General features: G+C 45.0%; 1 protein-coding gene across 1 annotated transcript in view; it reads left to right on the forward strand.

The window, feature by feature from the left end:
* LOC134569248 (parapinopsin-like) overlaps positions 1–22,832 on the forward strand; it is a 54,834-nt gene extending 32,002 nt beyond the window's left edge. Inside the window, exons 2-4 of the mRNA XM_063428163.1 lie at positions 21,602–21,930; positions 22,116–22,358; positions 22,695–22,832. Coding sequence (XP_063284233.1) covers positions 21,602–21,930; positions 22,116–22,358; positions 22,695–22,832 — 710 coding nt within the window. The remainder of the gene's footprint in view (positions 1–21,601; positions 21,931–22,115; positions 22,359–22,694) is intronic.
* The last annotated feature ends 2,186 nt before the right edge of the window (positions 22,833–25,018 follow it).

The raw sequence follows: 25,018 nt of genomic DNA on the forward strand, positions 1-25,018 counted from the left end.
AGAACAGACCTCGTAAGCATCTTAGCATCATTACAAATTCCTTCAGCACTCCTCATTCTGAATATTCTCTCTGGGCTAAGGGTTCATACTTGCAAACAGCCATTACATGCGCAGCTGTTTTCCTTTCTGTCGTGCTCTCTATGACACTCTGTATGGACCTAATTACCAATGGAACCAAACATGGTAGAAAGAGACACACTATAATCAACATGACTCCTCCTACCAATGTCTTGATCCCTCCAAGCTGCTCGTACCTACTTCCAAACCAACTACTAGAATTGTACCCGTTCCAGGCTTAAGTCGGTACATGCGTCAGTTTAGCCATGTGGCTTGTGAGATCAGCCACTGCCTGCCCTTCATCATCTATGTGCAGACAACAGTTGCTGAGATTGAACTTTCCATATACACCTCCTTCTATTTGCACTGCAAGTGAATGGAGGACTTTATCAACAGCCCAACTGGTTTACCTGGTAAGAAGGCTATGTGCTTTACAGAGGAATCCATAATTGCATAATGGTAGAATGAGGCTTGAATCCCTGTATTAGAATACAATAACACTTCATGGGCATACAGTTTGGCTGTTAACCAGTTCCCTCACATATTACATCCCTCCTATTGGCAATGAAGCGCGCTAAGGTAGCCAGTGCCACTCATTATCTTCCCAGCTACCTACATTCAAGGATGCTAGCTTTTTTTTTATGATTCACATCATAAACTTTAACTCTCAAGGTCTCTCCTGTTTCAATTGGCAACAAGAAGAAGGATGGTTTGAGCATACCTAATACACATGCCCCTTCCCAGTCCTGTGGTAACTCCGAATAGGCTTTCTTACCACAGATCCAGTACAAATTTACTGGGGCTTTCCAACTAGATGTAGCAGATAGGTCAAAGCACACATCCTTTAAATTGGTATAACTTGCAAACGGGTTAGGTGGTTCTGAGACATTTGAAGCCGACCACCAGGTTGTATTCTTTGTAGTATCATCATAAGCTTTTTGCCCTAGACAAGTTAGTTCTCCTACAGATGTGTTAAACATTATTCCTTTTCTTGCTATGCAAACATAATCTATAATGGAGGTCTTTAATCGCCACTCAGATTTACCTCTAACACTCATTTGATAATCGGCTTGAGAAGATATTAACTGTTCAACTGTCTCAGAACCGGAATACATTACCTCCTTTGCTTCCCATGGCCATTGGTCTCCCATGTTAGTCCCTCCACACACATAGCAGTTGGTTACATTAAGACTACCAGCAATACTCTCGGCTAAATCAATAAACAAGTTCTTAGCATTATGGGGGATCTTATTTTCCACACTCATCTCCTCATAGAAGGAATGAAAAACCTGATGAGTCTGGGTTGCCACAGTATCGGTCTCTATTCATATAAATAATATTGTCCCAGGATCCAAACCTGTTCCATATATCTGGAACCCAAATAAGTTCCCAAACCTATCTATGAATCGTTCTGGGTCATTGATAAGTATATGGACTGGGTTACACTCCCTAGACTTACAATATGGCTTGGTAGGCAACTTAGTAACAATCATATCCTTATCTACTGTCTGTCCCCAAGTTGCCCACCCCACACAAGACCAATATGGGCAACAACTATAATCCCTATCTGGGCATCTTGGACTTACGTACTTATTTTTACTACTGGGACAAATATACCTATCGTTAGACCCATACGTTCTCTCCCACTTAAGATCCCCGCATACATTCCACGGTTTTCTACCACTTGATATCGCCTTACATGCATCAAATAGCAGAACACCCGAAGAATGTACGGTTTCTAATACTGTTTTATTTATTAGGGTCCCCTGTGAGTCTCCATTCCGGAGGGTCAACCAAATTGAGTTTGTTTTCCTGGCACTATAGTTTCCCTTTAAAGCAGGTGATACAGGCCCCTGCTCCTCAATATAAACATCCCTCACATAGTCTCATCACTGCACCATTCCTGTATGCTACTATTTTTTTTTTTTTTATAAATTCTTTATTTTTGCAGTGCAGGTGGTTACAGAATATAATCTTACGCCACAACAGCGTTTGTCAATACAGAAATGGAAATATATTAAGCAGTGGCTTTGAGTACATGTGCACATTTTTTTTAAAGAATCAGTATTTTTCACTTTTAAACATTAAACCATATGAACAGTTGTACAGAAGTGAGAGATACGGGGTTAGTTATGATAAAAACAGGGGTAACAATGGTAAGGTACGACCTTGCGTTATCTTTGGATTAATCTGACATTCAGTTTTGTTATTTTGTGTTATACCATCTATAGGAGGCCGGGATTGTTTTGCGGTCGTGTGTCCGACCTCTAGGTACAGGTTGAGTGTCTGTGTATCTGAATGGTGGGTCTCGGTGGAGACGTACGGTTCCCTGCTGGGTAGCGGGCCGAGCAGCCGGTCTTTTTATTGTTGCGCGTTGTGGTATGGCTCGTGAGTCAGTGATGTCAGGGGTTCTGATGGTGGTCGTGTTTGGGGGATTTCTGGTGTAGGGGTTGCCTATGTAATAATATTTGATGATTGTGGTTGCGTCGGCAAGGTCTGGCAGTTGGGCATGGTGCAGAGGTCATGGGGTAGTTGGGTAGGTGGTAGTGGTGGGTGCCTGTCGGGTGGGGGGAGAGGAGTGGAGCTGCCTCCTCGGGACCCAACCAGACCCCCAGTAGGGTGGGAGGGGTGGGGTCTAGTTGGTGGTCGCTGCAACAGGGGTGGCGGTTTAGCTGTATGGGATCATGGTATGTTACCATGGAAGAGAGCTGTGTCCTTCCAGCCAAGGGTCCCAAACTTTGTGAAATGATTTTGGGGTGTCATGTATTTGTGCTGTGAGCCTATCCATGTCGATGTTGTCAATTATTTTAGTGTGTATTTGGGGATGGGTGGGAATGTGTTGTGTGGACCAGACTTCAGCGATTGCTCTCCGAGTGGCTAAGGCCACTCTTGCGATGAGTTTGTTTTCGTTACGGGTGAAGGTGTCCAAGGGTTTAGAGAGTAGTAGGGCCCATGGGTCTAGGGGTACAGGTTTGGTGAGTATTCTGGATAGGAGTGTCGTGATTGTTGTCCAGAGGGGGGAGAGTTTGGGGCATGTCCACCAGCAGTGGAGGAAGGTGCCGGTGTCGCCACACAGCTTCCAGCAGAGGTTAGTGGGGATTTGTTTCATTGCCTTTAGACGGCAGGGGGTGAGGTACCATCTGAAGAGCATCTTATATGCCTGCTCTTTGTGAGTGACGCAGGTGGAGATGGATTTAATGGATGACCAGATGTCTGTCCAGTCGGTTGATTCTGCTGGGGGCCCCAAGTCGGACTCCCATGCTGTGATGTATGGGAGGGCTACTTGAGTGTGATGTGTGGTTAGTGTCGTGTAGAGGGCCGAAATTTGGCTTTTCCTGGTCGGTGAGCGGAGGGTGTCTCTTTCGAACCCGGTCAGGGTCGAGGTGGCTGCTATTCGAACTGTGTTTGTTGTGGCGAAGCTTCGGAGTTGAAGGTATCTGAAATAATCGAATGTGGTTAGGGTTTCTGGGTCGGGAATTTCTGCGTATTGCAGGAGTTTGCCATTGGGATAAAGGTGGCCTAGTCTAACTATGTCCCTGTCTTCGAAATGGGTGTAGTGTTGTGGTGTAAGACCAGGTGGGAACATTTTGTTGCGAAGTATTGGGGTGAGGGGGGATATGCCTGTGGATAAATCGAATTTGTCGCTAAGCCGGTCCCAGAGGTCCAGGGAGTGGGTGATCGTTGGGGATGTGGGTGGCGGTAGTGGTCTGTGCTGTCTCGGGAGCCACATGTATTGGGAGGGGTGGTCCTTGCCAAATATAGAGTGTTCTAGGTCTACCCACCTTTTGTGTGCGGGGGGAAGATGCCAATGTTGGATTTGCGTCAGGTGGGCTGCATTTAGATAATGTGTGAGGTTGGGAAGGCCCAGGCCTCCATATGGTGTAGGTACGTATAAGGTGGCTCTTCGGACTCGGGGTTTCTTCCCGTTCCAAATGAATCTGTCTATAGCTGTTTGTAGGAGTTTAAGGTCGTTTTTCCTACAAGGGATGGGTAATGCCTGGAATGCGTAAAGGAACTTTGGTAGGAGATTCATTTTGATCGAGGCTATTCTCCCGAGCCAGGAGATAGCCATCGGTTTCCAGCGTTCGAGATCTGAGAATGCTTTTTGGAAAAGGGGGGGGTAATTGGCTGAGTAGAGAGCGGCGGTATCGCTGGTAATTTGGACACCTAGGTATGTGATTTTTGTTGGGCGAATGCGGAAAGGGAATTTATGTTTCAGAGTGTGGATGGTGGAGTCAGTGAGGTGGAGCGACATGAGGTCTGATTTTGTGGCGTTTAATTGATATCCTGAGATTGCTGAGTAGTCTTGGAGGATGGATAGGAGGGCAGTCAGGGTTGGGATGGGGTTGGTTAGGGTGAGGAGGATGTCGTCAGCGTATGCGGCAACGGTGAATGTTTCGTCTCTGATGTGGAGTCCTGTGATGTGTGGGTTGGTTCGTATGGTCTCTAGGAGGGGTTCGAGGGATAAGGCGAATAAGAGGGGGGAGAGGGGGCAGCCCTGACGGGTGCCGTTCAAAATAGGAAAGGAGGGGGGGTAATGTTGGGGATCAGGAGTTGTGCGGCCGGTGTGTGGTACATTGCTTGTAGAAAGTGTGTGAGTTCTTGTGGGAATCCAAACTTGTGAAGCACTGCAAAGAGGTAAGGCCAGAGAAGGCGGTCGAATGCCTTCTCGGCATCTAGGGAGAGTATAGTTGTCGGGAGGTGTTTGTAGTTGGCGTACCAGATTAGGTCTATTGTTCTTCTCGTGTTGTCTTGTGCTTGTCTTTGTGGGATAAAGCCTACTTGGTCCGGTTTAATGAGTTTCGGTAAAAGGGGGTTGAGTCTCATCGTCATAACTTTGGTCAGGAGTTTTAAGTCAATGTTTAGGAGTGAGATAGGGCGGTAGTGGCCTGGTTCGTCATGGGCTTTGCCTGGCTTGGGTAGGAGGGTGATGTTGGCTTGAGTCATGTCTGGGGGTAGTGGGTTGCCTTTGAGCATTGTGTTAAAGACTTTGCAGAGTCTTGGGATGAGAATGTCGCTGAATGATTTGTAGTAAATGGCCGTTAGACCGTCGGGTCCTGGGCTTTTATTGGGTTTTAAGGTTTTGATTGCTGTTGATAGTTCTTCTGGGGAGATGTCTGATGAAATTAGCGATCTGGCTGTGTCCGTGAGGGAGGGGAGGGAAAGCTTCTCGAGGAAGGCGTCAGTTAGGGATCGGGTTATGTCAGTGTCTGGGTCAGGGGTATGGTTGTAGAGGGTTGTGAAGTATTGTTGGAAGATTTTCCCTATCGTGTGTGGGTCATTGCTCATTGTGCCGTCCGTATTGCGAATTTGGGAGATTCGTTTAGTTTCGGTTAGGTTTTTGAGGCGTTTTGCTAGCATTGCGTCCGCTTTGTTACCCTTCTCGTAATATTTCTGCTTGGTCCACGTGAGTGCTTTTGTCGTGGCTGAGAGTGATAAGCGTTTGAGTAGGGCTCTAGCTGTTGTAAGCTGTTCGAGGAGAAAGGGGGTTGGATTTAGTTTGTGTAGGGTTTCTAGGCGGCCTATTTCGGCAATGGTGTCTAGCAGCTGTTTGTTGTGTTGTTTTTTGCGGGCAGTTGCTATAGCTATCAGCCTACCCCGTATTACCGGTTTGTGTGCTGCCCAGACGGTGATTGGGGAGGATACGGATGGGTCGTTGAGGGTGAAGTATTCTTTGATGTCGTTGGCGAGGGACATGGTCGTTTGTTTGTCGTGTAGGAGTTGTGAGTTGAGTTTCCATGTCCATGGGCGTGTCATGTTAGGGATTGAGAGGGTTAGGGATATGTCGGCATGGTCTGACCAGGTTATGTGTCCGATGGAGGAGTGTGTGATTCTTGTCGTGATGTTGGGGGAGATGAGGAAGTAGTCGATGCGGGAGTATGTGTTGTGAGGGTGGGAATAGAATGTGTAGTCAAGGGTTGAGGGGTGTTGGGCTCTCCAGATATCCAGTAGGTTTTGAGTGTTTAAGAATTGGGAGAAAAGGGCATCATTTTGTGACGGTCTTGAGCCCTCCTGAGATTTGGTGGTACGGTCCAGGACTGGGTGGTGAGTGGCATTGCAGTCGCCGCCTATAATGGTGAATGTTGTGTTAAGTGCTGATAAGTGGGTCGAGAATGTTCGCCAGAATAGTGAGTCCGGGGTAGTGGGGGCGTATAGTGATGTGATGGAGTAGGTGGTAGGGCCTATTTTGCCCGTGAGTGTTAGAAATCTCCCTTGTTTGTCTGGGAAAGCTTGGATATCTGTCAATGGGCAGGATGATTTGAGTATGATGGCCACCCCTTTGGATTTGGCATCTGGCGAGTGGGCGAAGAAGCTGCGGTTGTAATGTTTGTTCTTGAGTGGGAAGTGTTTGTTATGGGTGAAGTGGGTTTCTTGAATCATAAGGATGTCTGCTTTTAGGCTGTGGGCCCATCGTAGTAGGGAGTGTCGTTTTTTGGGGCTGTTTAGGCCCTTCGCGTTGATGGAAGTGCAGTGTAGTTTTAGCGGCATGGCCTGGGAGAGGGTAAACTCTTGCTACAGTGGGGGGTGCGGGGGGGCGTTAGGGGGGGGGGTACCGGGGTCTGGGTGGTACCGAGGAGGCAGCAGAGGAACTTGGTGTTTTGTGTAGGGTGGGTTGGGTTGGTAATGTGCTGGGCTTACTTTTATTGCCAGCGAGGGTAGACTTGGTTGCCGGGGGTCTCTCTGGCCTGAGTGGTCGGAGACCGTCGGCACTTATCAAGTCGTGTGTGGGGGGGAAGTGGTCGTCTTTCTGGGAGCGGGCGGCAAACAGTGTGCAGTATCTTGCGGGCAGTTTCAGTTTAACATAGAACCTGAGTAAGTGTAACTTGGGAGGTAACTGTTGTAAGTCAGGGCGTCTCTAGTCTGGTGTCCCTTCGGTGGTGCTTGAGGTCCTGTAGGAGGACTTGGGTATGTGCGCTGCCGAAAGGGGAAGGCCAAACCCGTGGGTCGTCCTGAAACTATATACATGGGTGTGTGTGATGGTGTTGTGCCGCACCCCGGCACGGTGGATGGTCTGTTGGAGTGGATCGCTATGGGGGCCCTCGGTTCGGGAGTCCCAGATTGGCCCGGAGGCCGGGTCCCCTTAGGTCTAATCTTATGGCGGGGTGTTGTCGTGGGTGTTAACAGCGGCATAGGAGTGACATATTTATCTGGGTGCGCTAGTTGCACCGGCGTCGGGACCATCGCGGCCAGCCGCCCCCCCCCCGTCCCCGGAGGGGGGGGGGGGGGAGGGCCGCCAGGGCCCCGAGTCATTTAACATCTCTCCCCCCTCGTCCCCAGTCAATGGGGGTTGTTGGTGCAGTAAGTTGCTGGTTTGTGGTCGTAGAGGAGCCACATCCCTTTCGGTCCCGGGACCATCACGGCCCGCCGCCCCCCCGCCTACCCGGAGGGGGGGGGGGGGGAAGGCCGCCAGGGCCCCCGGCATTTAACATTTAACATTTAACATCCCCCCCACCCGGCCACACCCAACGGGAGCCGCCAATGCGATGACTGTTTACATGTGGTCGCTGAGGAGCCACTACCCTCCCGACTCCGAGGCCGTCACGGCCCCCCGCCCCCCCCGCCCCGGCGGAGGGGGGGTGGGGGGAAGGCCGCCAGGGCCCCGGGTCGCCCCCCCCCCTCAACCCCACAGAGTGTCCCCAGTGCATGTGTTAGCAAGCCATTCAGCAGGAGCGATCAAACAGTTCATGTGCAATATTCAAAGTGTAGACTCTCCCCGCTGGGCCCGGCGCCATCGCTGCCCGCCGCCCCCCCGCTCCGCAGAGAGGGGAGGGGGCCGGCCGCCAGGGCCCCGAACCGCAGCCCCCCCAATCTCCCTCCCAGCCCTGTGGTAGGCAAAATGAGTGGCCCCATTGTGTTCTTACGGTTTTCCAGAGTCAATAAAGTTCTTACAGTTCTGTCACCGCCATGCAGGTGGCGGGGCGTCGATCTGTGCATTCATCGGCCATGCGGGGTCTCTGTCATAAGCGGCCATGAGGTGTTGGGCCGCGTGCTTGGGTTTGCCATGTGTCCTTGGTGCTGGGTTCCAGGGGCCCGAGCAGGCGTGGAGAAGTTCGGTCGGGTCCCAAGGCTGTCGAGTATTTCCCCGGAGCCGAGGGCGGAAAAAGTGCTTGAAGTTACTGTTTGTTCGATGCTGTATAAAGTTTGTGTCCAGGTCCCGTTGTGGTCTTTAAACTGGGTGCTTCATGCGGTGTGACCGCTTGCTAGGGCCTGAGGCTGCGCCGTGGAGCCGGTCTGTTGCTGAGGCTATGTACGTGTCGGGGTGCGGCAGCGGGGCTTGTCGTGTTTAAGCGTGGGCTTGTGACGGGCGTTGTCACCTGTCTCGATCTCTTTGAGGCTGTGGTTCCCATGTGCGGTGTTGGGTGGAAGGCTGCTGTATAGTTACAGCTAGTTCTTGGGTGAGGTCTCGGAGGCCTAGTTGTGCGGCGAATTCTCGGGCTTCAGATGGCCTGTGGAGTGTGTATGTGTGGTTGTCGTGTCTCACCACAAGTTTGAAGGGGTGACCCCAGGAGTAGCGTATTCTCCGCGCTTGCAGTGCTTGGGTCAGTGGTCTTAGTTCCCTGCGTTTACGGAGGGTAGTGGGTGCCAGGTCCTGGTACAGTTGTACTGTATGGCCTTCAATTTGTAGTGGGGTCTCCCTTGTTGCGCGCATAATCGCCTCTTTAATGTGGAAGTAGTGGCATCGGATAATGATGTCTCGAGGCTGCGTGGTGTTTGTGGATGGAGGGCGGAGGGCCCTGTGTGCTCTGTCGAGGAGGAGGTCTGACGGCGGGGCGTCAGGCAGCAAGCTGCTGAAGGCCTCGTGTAGTATGGCGGTTAGTGCCTCTGGTGCTGAGGATTCTGGCAGACCCCGTATGCGAATGTTATTACGCCTTGACCTGTTATTCAGATCTTCTTGTGTTTCTTCCAAGTATGTAATTTGTTCTTGTAAGTCTTTGAGGGAGGCCTCGTGAGTGGAGGTGGTGGCGGTAACCTCATCCATTTTGTTTTCAAGCGCATGTGTGCGTTTAGAGAGGTCAGTCAGTCCTTCTTTGAGTGGGGTTAGGTGTTTGGAGAGTTCTTCTGCCACTAAGGACTTCATGTCAGTCAGCAAGTCCTTTAAGTCTTTTTTGGTAAGGGGAGATTATTCCCTTTTGTGGCTAGCTATGCTTGTATCAGAGTCTGAATCTGAGGCCTGCTGGCTGTGGGAGCATGGTGTCTCCTTCTCTGACCTTGTTTTGAATATCGGAGCCACGGCTGCTCCGGTCTTCGATTTTCGTCCTCCGCCCATTGTGCTGTTGCCTGGTGTGGGTCAGTGCTGTGGGAGTCGGTCCAGGGCTAATGTTTCGGTTCCGGTGCCCTTATTATCTGCTGATGTGCCGTTTGCCGCCTCGGAGCTCACTCAGACTGCGGCCATCTTCGTCGGCGGTTAAGCTCCGCCCCCCGTATGCTACTATTAAAGGTGCAGCTGGCTAGGCTGTAGGTTAGTGGGTTCACTTCTTTGATTTAAGAGGTGCTCCTAGTGACAACGTATTAAATATAAATATGTCACTGTAAACTAGACTGATATTGGTTTGAGCGTACAGATACAATGTCTGGATGTCGAATCCATATACCTGTTAGTGAAAAGGGATATAAAGCCAAGCATATATTACAAAGTGCATTTTATCACTCAGATCATGAAATTGGCATGATATTGATGTCAGACTTAAAATTTGGGGTTCTGCACAGGCGAGCTGTAAGTGAAAGAAGTTGTAATGCTAATTTTGTCTAATTTTTCTTATTTGGACTTATAAAAAAATGTGATACACATAATTATGCACAGTTAAAATATCACTTGCAGACCCTTCCTTCCAAAATGTTGCAAAACAAATTCTAAACAACAGAGTGTAAAAAAAGGGACAGTGACTTTATATGTCTTTCATTACCAGCCCTTTAATACATAAAGTTGTAATCAAAGTTATTCAATCCCCATTGAAAATCAGGTTTATTGTCAAAATGTATAGATTTGCAGCTGTTTGCAACGAACAAATCAAACAAATGCCTTAGCTCAACACAACGTATGCTTCAAGTGGTTTCCCCAAATTCAACTGAAAATTAAACTTATAATGGCTTCTCCTGTCTCAAAATTATTCAACCCCATGAATAGAAGCCCTCAAAACAGCACAAATATGCAAAACAAGTGTTGTCTCAAGCACGCCTGATGCAACTAATCAAGGGCTTCATTACTTGCACCAGGTGTGCTGATCTGGAAACACTTAAAATACCTGAACTGGCTTAGGGTTTGTTGAGTGTCAAGTTTGACTGCATGTTAAAAATGTCAAAAGAATGGGCCACAAAGTTAAGAGAAGAGATCATCACCCTTCATAAACAAGGAACAGGATACAAAAAAGATAGCAAAGGCAATGAATGTTCCTAAAGACACCGTTGGAAGCATAGTTTGCAAGTTCAAAGTGGTTACACTACCTGAACAGGGCAGAAAAAGGAAGTTATCAATGGCTGCAACCAGATTTCAAAATACTAAATGCAGAAGGTTTCCATGTGTCAGGGGTGGTGGTCCGGTGACCGGGACCCAGACACTGTCTGGGCGGCGGTCGGACGACCGGGACCCAATATGCCTGATGTTGAAAGTAAAGGAGTCACAGCGTGGAAGTGGATTAGCAGGGTCTGGTGCAGGGTAACCGCACACCCCCTGGCGTTGAGCACCAGCATTTGTGCGGCCACATACCAGGACTCTGATGCAGCTTCAGCGGATCCCAGGAACCAGGAGCTTGGAATTAAGCAGACCTCCAAGGAGCTGAATAGGAAGGCTCTGCAGCAGGAATGTATCCAGTACAGAAACAAGGCAAGACTAGAACAGACACCAAACATGAAAACAAGACAAAACTAGTAGAACCCAGAACCAGAGAAGGATAGGAAGCTAAACCCAGAACATGTACACAATACATAAGGGAAACATTAACATAACATGGGCAGGACAAGGCAGGACTGTGCATGGACTTGGAATACAAAATAAAACAAGACAAGATATAATAGGCAAAACAAGAGGATAAATAACTAAGTACTATATGTGAAAACCATGGGGATTTAGCTACATTAAATGATCATACATTGCATAAGCCTGCCACAACGCCAATGAACCCCATATTTGGCAGGTCCTACTCTGCGTAATGTCTGCTAAATAAACCATAATAAAGCACATACAGCACTTACCTGCAAGAAAGGGGCAGATGGCTCGAGCAACTGCCTGCAGGAACCAACTGAAACAAAATGAATAATGGAAAAGGAACAGGTGTGGCCAGGGCCGGCGCCACCTGTAAGGCGACCTAGGCAGCCGCCTAGGGCGCAACTTATCAGGGGGCGCCGGATCCCTGTCCCCCGCTGTGCCTCCTCATGCTGCGCCGCCCCAGGTTGGGCAGCACTGCTGCATGGAGGGCGGCCGGGTTTCAGTGACCGGCAGGAGGGAAGCGCAGAGCGCTCCCTCCTGCCGGTCTCTCCATGTAGCGTGGACGGGCGGCGCGGAACCCGGGACAGGAACCTCTGTTTCCTGTACCCGGCCGCCGGCGGACTGAAGGGAAGCGCTCACTGAGTGAGCACTTCCTGTCAGTCCGCCGGCGGCTGGGTACAGGAAACAGAGGTTCCTGTCCCGGGTTCCGCGCCGCCCGGCCACGCTACATGGGCAGGACCATGGGTAAGGACATGGTACATGGGTAAGGACCACTATGGGAGGGGGGGGAATATAGGACCACTATGGGGGGGGGGGGGAATAAAGGACCAATAGGGGAGGGGGGAGGGAAATAACAGACCACTAGGGGAGGGGAATAACGGACCACTAGGGGAGGGGGGGGAATAACGGACCACTAGGGGAGGGGGGGGGAAATAACGGACCACTAGGGGAGGGGGGAGGGGGGGAGTAACGGACCACTAGGAGAGGGAGGGAGGGGATAACGGACCACTAGGGGGGATAAGGACCACTGGGGGTGGGTAAGGACCACTGGGGGGGTAAGGACCATGAGGGGGGGAAAGGACCACTAGGGGAGGGAGGATAAGGACCACTGGGGGTGGGTAAGGACCACTGGGGGTGGGTAAGGACCAGGGGGTAGGTAAGGACCAGGGGGGGGGTAAGGACCATGAGGGGGGGAAAGGACCACTAGGGGAGGGGAGGGAGGATAAGGACCACTAGGGGAGGGAGGGAGAGGGGGGTAAGGTCCACTGGGCGGGGGGGTAAGGACCACTAGGGGAGGGAGGGAGAGGGGGATAAGGACCACTGGGGGGGGTAAGGACCATGAGGGGGGGAAAGGACCACTAGGGGAGGGGAGGGAGGATAAGGACCACTAGGGGAGGGAGGGAGAGGGAGGGATAAGGACCACTGGGGGGGTGGGGGTGGATAAGGACCACTGGGGGGGTAAGGACCACTGGGGGGGTAAGGACCATGAGGGGGCGGTAAGGACCACTAGCGGAGGGGAGGGAGGATAAGGACCACTTGGGGAGGGAGGGAGAGGGGGGGATAAGGACCACTAGGGGAGAGAGGGGGGTGGATAAGGACCACTGGGGGTGGGTAAGGACCAGGGGGTAAGAACCATGGAGGGGGGGGTAAGGACCACTAGGGGAGGGCAGAGTAAGGACCACTAGAGGAGGGGGGGGAAGGACCACTAGGGGAGGGGAGGGAGGGTAAGGACTACTAGGAGAGGGGAGGAGGGAGGAAGGACCACTAGGAGAGGGGAGGGTAAGGACCACTAGGGGAGGGGTGAATCAGAACCACTGGGGGAGGGGGGTGAAGGAACACAGGGGGAACGGGGGTGGGAAGGTAAGGACCACTGAGGGAGTAGGAGGGGAGGTCCACTAGGTGTTTGGGAGAGGGAGGACCACTAAGGGGGGGAAGGACTACTAAGGAGAGGGAAGGAGGGTAAGGACCACTAGGGGGGGGGAGATTACCACTAAGGGGGTGGTGGGAGTAGGGGAAGGTCTACTAAGGGGTTTGGGAGAGGGAGGACCACTAAGGGGGGAGAGGGGAGTGAGAAGATCACCAAGGGGGGACTGCAGAGGGACAGGGGGCCAAGGGAGAGCACTAAGTGACACACACACACACACAGAAACATACAATGCATTCCTACTCACATACAATACATCCCTTACGTTCTCTTACATAATTAATGCACCCCTTACAGACACACACTGCATTCAATTACATACACAGAAACAAACCTTGCACCCCTTACACACACACACACACACACACACAGAAACATACAATGCATTCCTTACACGCAAACACACACTACATCCCATATAAACACACTACATCCCTTAAACAAATTGCACACATAAAAAATCCCCAACTCATGGATGGGCCATGTAGGTGGTTTTATGGGTGGGCATTGTAGGCGTATGCCCCCTGGGGGCCCAGACCTTGAGCTGTGTAAGGGGCCCTAAAAATGGAGCTGCTTCCTGTTCGTTAATTGTTGTGAGCACTGTTAAAAACAGTCTCCAGAGAGCCTCTTCTACACCAGACCTGTGGAGCCAGACTGAGCCCATCATCAGCCTCTTGTCCTCATCTGGTGGTAAGTAGGCAATCCAATATATTATTAGTGGCACTAATCTCTAATTTACCTCACATTAAATGGATACTATAGTCACCAGAAGCACTACAGCATAATGCAGTGGTTCTGGTGTCTATAGCCTGTGCCTGTAGGCCTTTTAATGTAAACACACTGTCTTTTCAGATAAAAGACACTTTGTGAAGACTGACGTTGGCCCATATGGCAGAGCATATGGGCGGGGCATTGTGATGTCACATGGTGGGCAGGACATATGGGGGGGGCGGCAAAATGTTTTTTGCCTAGGGCGGCAAAAATCCTTGCACCGGCCCTGGGTGTGGCAACTCAAAACAAACATTTAAAGCATTCCTGGAGACTGGGAATTCCAGGAATGGAATACAGGAATGAACCCAGAAAACCCAGCATGAAGAAAACCAGACATAGAATAGAAAACCATAAAAACCAAAAAAAACTAAGCAAGCAATTGCCAGAATGATCCGCAGCTTGGAACAGGATGTTACACCATGCCAGAACTCCACGACCTACACCACTACTGACCCAAAAGAACAGGAAAAGTCAGCTTCAATATGCTCAAAATCATATAAATAAGCCACAGAAGTAATTGAATTCTGCTCTGTGGACTGATGAAACATAACTGGAACTTTTCAGCCCAATGGATCAGCGGTATGTAATAAGAATAAAGGATATGCTAAAAAGAACACTCTGCCTATAGTTAAGCATTGTGGTGGCTCAGTGATGCTTTGGGGCTACTATGCATCCTCTGGCACTGGAAACCTGCAGTGTGTGGAATGCAAGATGGATTCTTTGAAGTACCAGAAAATTCTAAGAGAAAATGTCAGGCCGTCTGTGAGGAAGCTGAAGCTTGGGCGTCATGGGACCTTCTAACAAGGCAATGATCCCAAGCATAAGTAAAATTCCACCAAGGCTTTGTTGCAGAAGAAGTCTTGGAAAATTTTGCAGTGGCCATCACAGTAACCTGACTTGAACCCCATAGAAAATCTCTGGTGGGATTTGAAGAAGGTGGGTGCAGCACGCAATCCTGAGAATATTACTGAACTGGGCTAAGATTTCTCAGGAACACTGCCAGAATCTGGCTATGCATCTCGTTTGTAGAAAGCCATTACAGCAAAAGGGTGCTCTGCTAAGTACAGAAGATTATAAAATACAGGAGAGCGCACCTTTAAAAAGTAAATATAAATAAGATACAAATAGTAAATAATAAAAATGTTGCAGTATAAAAATTAGCAGCTAGACATAAAGCAAAACTCCTTAATGATCATGCCCTAGTATATGAAATAAAAAATGTCAGCGCTATATATGGTAGCCTATACAGTGAGGCAACCTATAAAAATGTGCAAAAAAATCAAACAGGTCTCTGTGAGTTAGTAGTATACAGATAGAAACACTTAAGTCCCACAGTAGTTTAGATTTATGCACAAAAAGATAGAAAAAACTTGCTTAAGAGTCCATATAGTCTTATAAGAGAGTCTTGAAGGGGTTAATCCTGTGTTGTAGTGGGAGATACACTGTAGCTTTTACCTTCAAAAGATACAAAAGAAAACTTTCATAGTGTAAAACCGTTTTAATAAATCACAAGATACCCTTCCCCCCAAATAGGAACCCTTACTTTAGCAAGTTGTGATATTTGTTTCCAAGATATCACGAAATACACATTTGTAAAGTCAGAGGCTGTGCAGCCGTTTACCGTCCGCTGCTCTCAGCAGTTTCAAAATTCCCGCCCGATCTCAGCGCTGATACGGTGGGTTCTATCCTGCAGAATGGGAGCATCAGCGTGTGGACGATTCTAAGCTGGCTGTGAACATCAGACCTCTGCACCCGATGACACTTCAACGCGTTTCGCCCGCTTTGCCGGGCTTTTTCAAGATAGTGTATCGGATAAGAACAGCATCTTTAAATACATTTTCTTTTGATCAGCTAATAATCAACTGCTGATCGACTAATAGTCTTTAACATATTAAATGCAGAGGATAAACAGGATCCTGTCATTGCTTAACAATTTCAAAATGTATATAGCATACACATACTTCATATTAGTTAAAAATATTGAAACAACATTTTAAAAAACATTGTGGAGGAAACATTATAATACAAAGGTTGTGCTAATGCAAAGAAGATTAGAGTATATTGTGAAACATGAGGTAGATATAAGTCATTTAAACATTTATACAGTTGCTTATAGTAGCTATTGGGCTTCCCTCATTCACACCCGTTAATGAAAAAGGGCGCATACATAAATGGAGTGAGGGGAAAAAAAAAACCCATAATAATCTAAAAAGATCAGCGCAAGAAAAAAATCATATTATTAAGAAAAATATTAAATGAAAGGTGAATAGAGAGACATTCTCAAGAAGCAATCCACAAAAAGAAAAAATACATCTAAAAAGATTTTCTTTTGTGGCAATGCCTTTTAAGGTATTCCCTTTAAAAGTATCAGTTCCGGAAATACTGTTAATAAAGATGTAATAAATCTAATAAAATTACATAGGGAAATCTATTGCCCATATTCCTATTCTGAAAGTGTACATATAGTAGAACAGTATACCTGTACCCTAAAACAGGCAATGATAATCAGGAAAGAATATATTATAATGATATTCCCTATATGCAAATGAAGGGAACACAAAGTCCCATATGATAATAAATCGCTACCAATCATATCCAAAAATGGAGGAGTCTCAAAGATGGAAAAATGGGAACCAAAAAATTCTTAATATGCAGTGGATCCCCCTTATAGACAATTATTCAAATATGACTCGCCTTAAGTTAAAAGATTCCGAGTCTATGTGCCTTATATAGAAGTTGGTTACAAAATATTTAAAAGTTCTAGGTCCACATTTAGGCCTAGAGGGGCCAAAGATTTTAAATTAAAAATCCACAGCATTTCTTGATATATTAATCTCTTAGCCAGTTCTCCCCCTCTCCATGGAACAATCACCTTTTGTATTCCACAGAAAGTGAGACCGCCTGGGTCACTCCCATGGTGTTCCATGAAATGTCTAGACACAGAATGTTTATCAAATTTCCTTTTTATGTTGTATATATGTTCATTGATTCTCGTCTTTAACATTCTTTTAGTTTGTCCTACATATTGTAGTCCGCACGGGCAGCACTTGTTTGGAATGACACGTGATACACTCTTTAATGCTGTATGACTTCTTGGTGACTAAAGATTCAAAAGCAGAAATTCCTCTATATGGGGGACCTGTGGTTTTGCATACATTGCAGTTCCCACACTTAAAAAATCCTTTCTCCGTATTCAAAAAATGTGTTGTTGGTTTTATCTGTCTATAACTATGCACCAACTGATTTCTAATTGTGGGTGCCCCCCTAAAAATAATTCTTGGTTTCTGAGGTAGAAGTGGGGCTAGAATAGGGTCTTTATGTAAAAAATGCCAATGCTTGTTGATTGTTCTCCTTAGAAGGTGTGCCTGACTGCTGTAGTTAAAAATAATGGGACACTTAAAATTCTGTGGATTCTCCTTGTCTTTCTTGGATGGGTTTATAAGAGTGGTTCTCTCCAAATCTTTCACTCTATTAAGTGCTAGCTCTAAGAGTTCGGGTTCATAGGCTTTCTCTATAAATTGTTGTTTAACTAGTTCTAGCTGTTGTTCGCATGTTACAGGATCTGTGCAATTTTTCTTTATTCTTTGAAACTGTCCATATGGGACATTGGTCAGCCATGGTGGATGATGGCAACTGGTTCTTAGGATAAAGCTATTAACGTCAACCATCTTAAAGAAGGTTTTTGATTTTAAGATTCCCTCTTCCACATAGAGGACTAAGTCCAAGAAATCCACACTGGTGGTACTATATTTAGAAGTGAAAGATAAGTTGGATCCATTGTTGTTCATGTGGCCCAAGAACGTGGAGAGTTCAAGTTCCTCCCCTTCCCAAATAAAAAAGCAGTCATCGATGTACCTTCTATAGAGGACCAGGTTCGCTACCCATGAATGACCGCTCCATATGTTCATGTCCTCCCAGTCTGCCATGAACACATTGGCATAACTGGGTGCGAACCTGGTCCCCATAGCAGTTCCCGTGACTTGTAAGTAAATCTCATCATCGTGCCAGAAAAAATTATGAGTCAAGATGAAGTTGATGCACTCAATTAAAAACTCAACTTGTTCCATTTGCAGTTCTGAGTCTCTATACAAAATATTTCTAATTGCTTTTAATCCCAATTCGTGTTGGATGACTGTGTACAATGATGTTACGTCACATGTCACCAACCAATAGTTCTTTTTCCAGGTTATGTTTCCTAATAGACGGAGTAACTCACTGCTGTCCTTTAAGTATGATTTAGTAGTTCTAAATAAGGATAAGTTCGAGGTCAAAGACCCAATCCCTGAAATAATGGGTCTACCTGGTGGCCTAGTTATGTGCTTATGGATCTTAGGAAGGAAGTAAAAAACTGCCCTCCTAGGATGTAAATTGTGAACAAAGTCGTGTTCTTTCTTAGTCACTAAGAAAGAACACGACTTTGTTCACAATTTACATCCTAGGAGGGCAGTTTTTTACTTCCTTCCTAAGATCCATAAGCACATAACTAGGCCACCAGGTAGACCCATTATTTCAGGGATTGGGTCTTTGACCTCGAACTTATCCTTATTTAGAACTACTAAATCATACTTAAAGGACAGCAGTGAGTTACTCCGTCTATTAGGAAACATAACCTGGAAAAAGAACTATTGGTTGGTGACATGTGACGTAACATCATTGTACACAGTCATCCAACACGAATTGGGATTAAAAGCAATTAGAAATATTTTGTATAGAGACTCAGAACTGCAAATGGAACAAGTTGAGTTTTTAATTGAGTGCATCAACTTCATCTTGACTCATAATTTTTTCTGGCACGATGATGAGATTTACTTACAAGTCACGGGAACTGCTATGGGGACCAGGTTCGCACCCAGTTATGCCAATGTGTTCATGGCAGACTGGGAGGACATGAACATATGGAGCGGTCATTCATGGGTAGCGAACCTGGTCCTCTATAGAAGGTACATCGATGACTGCTTTTTTATTTGGGAAGGGGAGGAACTTGAACTCTCCACGTTCTTGGGCCACATGAACAACAATGGATCCAACTTATCTTTCACTTCTAAATATAGTACCACCAGTGTGGATTTCTTGGACTTAGTCCTCTATGTGGAAGAGGGAATCTTAAAATCAAAAACCTTCTTTAAGATGGTTGACGTTAATAGCTTTATCCTAAGAACCAGTTGCCATCATCCACCATGGCTGACCAATGTCCCATATGGACAGTTTCAAAGAATAAAGAAAAATTGCACAGATCCTGTAACATGCGAACAACAGCTAGAACTAGTTAAACAACAATTTATAGAGAAAGCCTATGAACCCGAACTCTTAGAGCTAGCACTTAATAGAGTGAAAGATTTGGAGAGAACCACTCTTATAAACCCATCCAAGAAAGACAAGGAGAATCCACAGAATTTTAAGTGTCCCATTATTTTTAACTACAGCAGTCAGGCACACCTTCTAAGGAGAACAATCAACAAGCATTGGCACTTTTTACATAAAGACCCTATTCTAGCCCCACTTCTACCTCAGAAACCAAGAATTATTTTTAGGGGGGCACCCACAATTAGAAATCAGTTGGTGCATAGTTATAGACAGATAAAACCAACAACACATTTTTTGAATACGGAGAAAGGATTTTTTAAGTGTGGGAACTGCAATGTATGCAAAACCACAGGTCCCCCATATAGAGGAATTTCTGCTTTTGAATCTTTAGTCACCAAGAAGTCATACAGCATTAAAGAGTGTATCACGAGTCATTCCAAACAAGTGATATACCTTTTAAGTTGCCCGTGCGGACTACAATATGTAGGACAAACTAAAAGAATGTTAAAGACGAGAATCAATGAACATATATACAACATAAAAAGGAAATTTGATAAACATTCCGTGTCTAGACATTTCATGGAACACCATGGGAGTGACCCAGGCGGTCTCACTTTCTGTGGAATACAAAAGGTGAATGTTCCATGGAGAGGGGGAGAACTGGCTAAGAGATTAATATATCAAGAAATGCTGTGGATTTTTAATTTAAAATCTTTGGCCCCTCTAGGCCTAAATGTGGACCTAGAACTTGTAAATATTTTGTAACCAACTTCTATATAAGGCACATAGACTTGGAATCTATTAACTTAAGGCGAGTCATATTTGAATAATTGTCTATAAGGGGGATCCACTGCATATTAAGAATTTTTTGGTTCCCATTTTTCCATCTTTGAGACTCCTCCATTTTTGGATATGATTGGTAGCGATTTATTATCATATGGGACTTTGTGTTCCCTTCATTTGCATATAGGGAATATCATTATAATATATTCTTTCCTGATTATCATTGCCTGTTTTAGGGTACAGGTATACTGTTCTACTATATGTACACTTTCAGAATAGGAATATGGGCAATAGATTTCACTATGTAATTTTATTAGATTTATTACATCTTTATTAACAGTATTTCCGGAACTGATACTTTTAAAGGGAATACCTTAAAAGGCATTGCCACAAAAGAAAATCTTTTTAGATGTATTTTTTCTTTTTGTGGATTGCTTCTTGAGAATGTCTCTCTATTCACCTTTCATTTAATATTTTTCTTAATAATATGATTTTTTTCTTGCGCTGATCTTTTTAGATTATTATGGGTTTTTTTTTTCCCCTCACTCCATTTATGTATGCGCCCTTTTTCATTAACGGGTGTGAATGAGGGAAGCCCAATAGCTACTATAAGCAACTGTATAAATGTTTAAATGACTTATATCTACCTCATGTTTCACAATATACTCTAATCTTCTTTGCATTAGCACAACCTTTGTATTATAATGTTTCCTCCACAATGTTTTTTAAAATGTTGTTTCAATATTTTTAACTAATATGAAGTATGTGTATGCTATATACATTTTGAAATTGTTAAGCAATGACAGGATCCTGTTTATCCTCTGCATTTAATATGTTAAAGACTATTAGTCGATCAGCAGTTGATTATTAGCTGATCAAAAGAAAATGTATTTAAAGATGCTGTTCTTATCCGATACACTATCTTGAAAAAGCCCGGCAAAGCGGGCGAAACGCGTTGAAGTGTCATCGGGTGCAGAGGTCTGATGTTCACAGCCAGCTTAGAATCGTCCACACGCTGATGCTCCCATTCTGCAGGATAGAACCCACCGTATCAGCGCTGAGATCGGGCGGGAATTTTGAAACTGCTGAGAGCAGCGGACGGTAAACGGCTGCACAGCCTCTGACTTTACAAATGTGTATTTCGTGATATCTTGGAAACAAATATCACAACTTGCTAAAGTAAGGGTTCCTATTTGGGGGGAAGGGTATATTGTGATTTATTAAAACGGTTTTACACTATGAAAGTTTTCTTTTGTATCTTTTGAAGGTAAAAGCTATAGTGTATCTCCCACTACAACACAGGATTAACCCCTTCAAGACTCTCTTATAAGACTATATGGACTCTTAAGCAAGTTTTTTCTATCTTTTTGTGCATAAATCTAAACTACTGTGGGACTTAAGTGTTTCTATCTGTATACTACTAACTCACAGAGACCTGTTTGATTTTTTTGCACATTTTTATAGGTTGCCTCACTGTATAGGCTACCATATGTAGCGCTGACATTTTTTATTTCATTTAAGTACAAAAGATGCTTGCTATAAAGAGGCTGAATAATTTTGAGACTGGAGAAGTCCATCTAAGTTGCATTTTCAGTTGAATTTGGGGAAACCACATAAAGCATTCATTGTGTTGTGCTATTTCAATTGCTTATGTTTGGTTTGTTCATTGCAAACAGTTGAAAGTCTGTTAATTTTAACAATAAACCTGATTTTCAGATTGGAGGTTGAATAATTTTGATTACAACTGGAGATTCACTACTGGAGGCAGGGATTGGAAACTGAACCAAGTGGCTTTTAACTTTCCATAACTAATTCAGATTTTGGCTTCTTTGCTCTAGGAATTGCGGCTCTGTGTACTATTGCAGTCATTGCTGTGGATCGAGTTGTTGTTGTATGTAAGCCGATGGGAACTCTGACATTCACAGCCAAGCAAGCCCTATCTGGAATTGCCCTTTCTTGGACATGGTCACTTATCTGGAACACACCTCCACTATTTGGCTGGGGCAGCTATCAACTAGAAGGGGTTGAAACATCGTGTGCTCCTGACTGGTATAATCCTGACCCAGTGAATATGTCCTACATTATTTGCTTCTTCTGTTTCTGCTTTGCAGTTCCATTCATTACAATTGTAGTTTCATATGGATACCTAATGTGGACATTACGGCAGGTAACAAAGTACATTGCGCCCTCATTTGTTCTTAGCAGTTATTTCATCTAAATTTAAAAAAAAAAAAATCTACTGTTCTATCAATGCAGTTTAACCATTGCTAGTAGATGAGTTGATGACTCACAGAATTTGTAGATCATAGAAGTATATTTTATAGGTCGGTAAGTGCTGTCCTTCCATTCTAGGTGGCCAAACTAGGAGTTGCAGAAGGTGGAACCACAAGTAAAGCCGAAGCCCAAGTATCAAGGATGGTTTTGGTGATGATAATGGCTTTCCTGGTCTGCTGGCTTCCTTACGCAGCCTTTGCTATGACAGTTGTGATAAATCCTGGTGTTTATATTGATCCCATTATCGCAACAATTCCTATGTACCTCACAAAAACCAGCACCGTCTACAACCCTATCATCTATATTTTCATGAACAAACAGGTATGTTTCTTTGTTCAATTCACTAGTTGAGGTAGTGAAATTTTTACAGGATCTTATTAGTCATTGAGACATCTCTTTGTAGCTTGATGACATTTAGCAGCTGACCATTTATAATACAGGATGTCAGAGTGTATGTGGATTGCAGAACGCTAGGCTGTGGTACCTTGGTTAGTTCCTGATCCAATGTTGTTGTCACATGGTACCCCAATTTCTATTGATCCCAGCTTTGTGTATTTTTTTCACTGAACGAGTATTTAATGCTGAAAACTCTATATAAAATCTACATATGTAACAAATCTGTGTGAACTCTTAATGTTCTTTATTCTGTCTTTGCAGTTCCAGGAATGTGTGATTCCTTTCCTCTTCTGTGGCAGAAATCCATGGGCTGTTGACAAGTCAGTGTCTTCGGCTGAAACTAGTGTCACTACTGCAAGTAGTTCATTTACTAAACGCAGCAAAGTTGTTCCTGCATGAAGTTTTTCATTTTCAGAAGATTTAACCAGTATGTTCATGGAGTTTTGAGATTATTGAGATCTACCATCAGTTCATCAGTTAATTATTGGAGGAAACACTGTAACCAATATATCCACTGTCCACTGGCAACAATGTAGTAGCTACAGCAAAGTACAAAAAATTTGATGTAAAGAGACACTTATATTTAAACACAGGACCCAATGTTTCACATTTGCATAAATTATTCCTTTAAGATGAGCATGTTTTTTGAAGTGCTGCTCCAAAATGAATACCTTCTGTCCCCTTGCATTACTACATGGACATTGTAAATGGTCACCTCCTTTTCTAAAGTACCTTTGTGTATTCAAATTCAGTCTTTATTGAAATTCACTTTGAATAACCCCAGAAATTTAATCAAACGTCTTATCTGTCAACAGTAAAGCAAAGTTTCACAAATTAAAATGGATGAACTTTTCTGTACAATATACACAGATGTGTTGAGGTACAGGCTTATAACAATTAAAGGAGATTTGTTTTTGACGAAACCTGGCATTATGGTACCTAACGAGAAAAAGATTTAGGGTAAGATAACTGTAGCGGAGCAGCAATATTAAATCCCACGATCTCCGCTGGTATTAAAGGTAAATCTACAGTCAGCGCTGAAAAGTTAGGCAATATCCCAAATCCCCCAGTAACCGGACGAAACACAGTTCTGGGAGTCAACTGAGGTCTTTATTCACAGCTTCCAGTATTTATGCAAGTCCCCATGCAAGGGGTTTCCTTACTGACATAGCAGGGGTAATACAGTAGGGGACTAGATGGGAGACTTACAATTTGGAGCATTTCTCCCATCAGGCACTGCTGCACGAGAGGGACACTCCCACTGAAATACACCTTTAAGTGGATTATCCCTCCGTGCAGCAGAACCGGCATTTTACATTTAAATTCGCCATTCGTACAATATTCATGTGATTCTGACGAACGGACGTTTGGTAGATAGCTGGGGTCTGAGTGTACCTTTCGTGAGAGTATCGCTCAGATCCCAGCTAAAACAACCGAACGCCGCACGAAATACACTTTACTATTAAAGTCGTCTGAAAGTACCGAACACCGATGGGGAACCACAATAGGAGAAGACCGGAGCTCCCGAACGTCCTAGAAGTACAGCGGTGTTCGTGCCGTCGAGTAGCCGTTTTCAGTTCCAGGCACTCGATGACAAAACACCGCTGGGGAGACAAAGGATCTAAGATGGCCCACCGCTGCGTGGGCCCTCAGTTTGTGGGCTTGGGTTCGGTACTTAGCTCTTTTCACGAACAGCCGGTAAAGTTGCTGTTCGTGAAACAACCATGTAAATGCTAGCAGGTTTCGGCTGCTAGCATACGAATACTATAGGAATACAGGCAATCATACATTTCAATACAGAATGCAAATTACATTCAAACACAATATGGCAGCAGTGTTTAGGACAACCTTTAGAGACACAGTTCTATAGTCTGAAGTGGCTAGGTTTGCCACAATACCCAAGTTGGAAACAATTATAACAATTTAAGGAGATTTGGTTTTGTCGAACGCTGCTGGCATTATGGTACCTAACGAGAAAAAGATTTAGGGTAAGATAACCAAGTTGGAAAAATTACAGAATTTAACAAGTTTGCTATTGAAAATATGAATTCTCTCTACTTCTTCTTCTCATTTCAAGTATTGATGTACCTGCACAAAGGGGCACTGCTACTGCTTCTTCTATTAGTCTTACATATAGTTACATAGCTGGAAAGAGACATGAGTCTCACATTTGTTTTTGCTGGCAAAAAAACCCAGTCTGAAGCGCTTTTTAATTTTGCAACAAACTAGGGGGAAAAAATCCTTCTTGACTCAAGAATGGCAGTCAGACATCTCCTTGGACGAAGAAGCTATTACCCACACTAATTAAAAATTATATCCCTGTATATTATGTGTTTTGCAAGTAATTATCCAATTGCTGTTTAAACATCTGTTAAACATGTTTAAACTCTGATAAAACCTTCAGGCAGAGAATTCCATATCCTTATTGTTCTTACTGTAAAAACAAAAAACAAAAAAAAAAACCTTTCCTTTGCCTTGGAGTAAATCTCCTTATTTCCATTTTAAAAGTGTGACCTTGTGGCCTATTTATAGCCCTGTTTATTAATAGATTTCCAGACAATGTTTTGTACTGGCCCCAAATATAT

This window comes from Pelobates fuscus, chromosome 7 (genome assembly GCF_036172605.1).
Source record: "Pelobates fuscus isolate aPelFus1 chromosome 7, aPelFus1.pri, whole genome shotgun sequence".
Taxonomy (NCBI): Eukaryota; Metazoa; Chordata; class Amphibia; order Anura; family Pelobatidae; genus Pelobates; species Pelobates fuscus.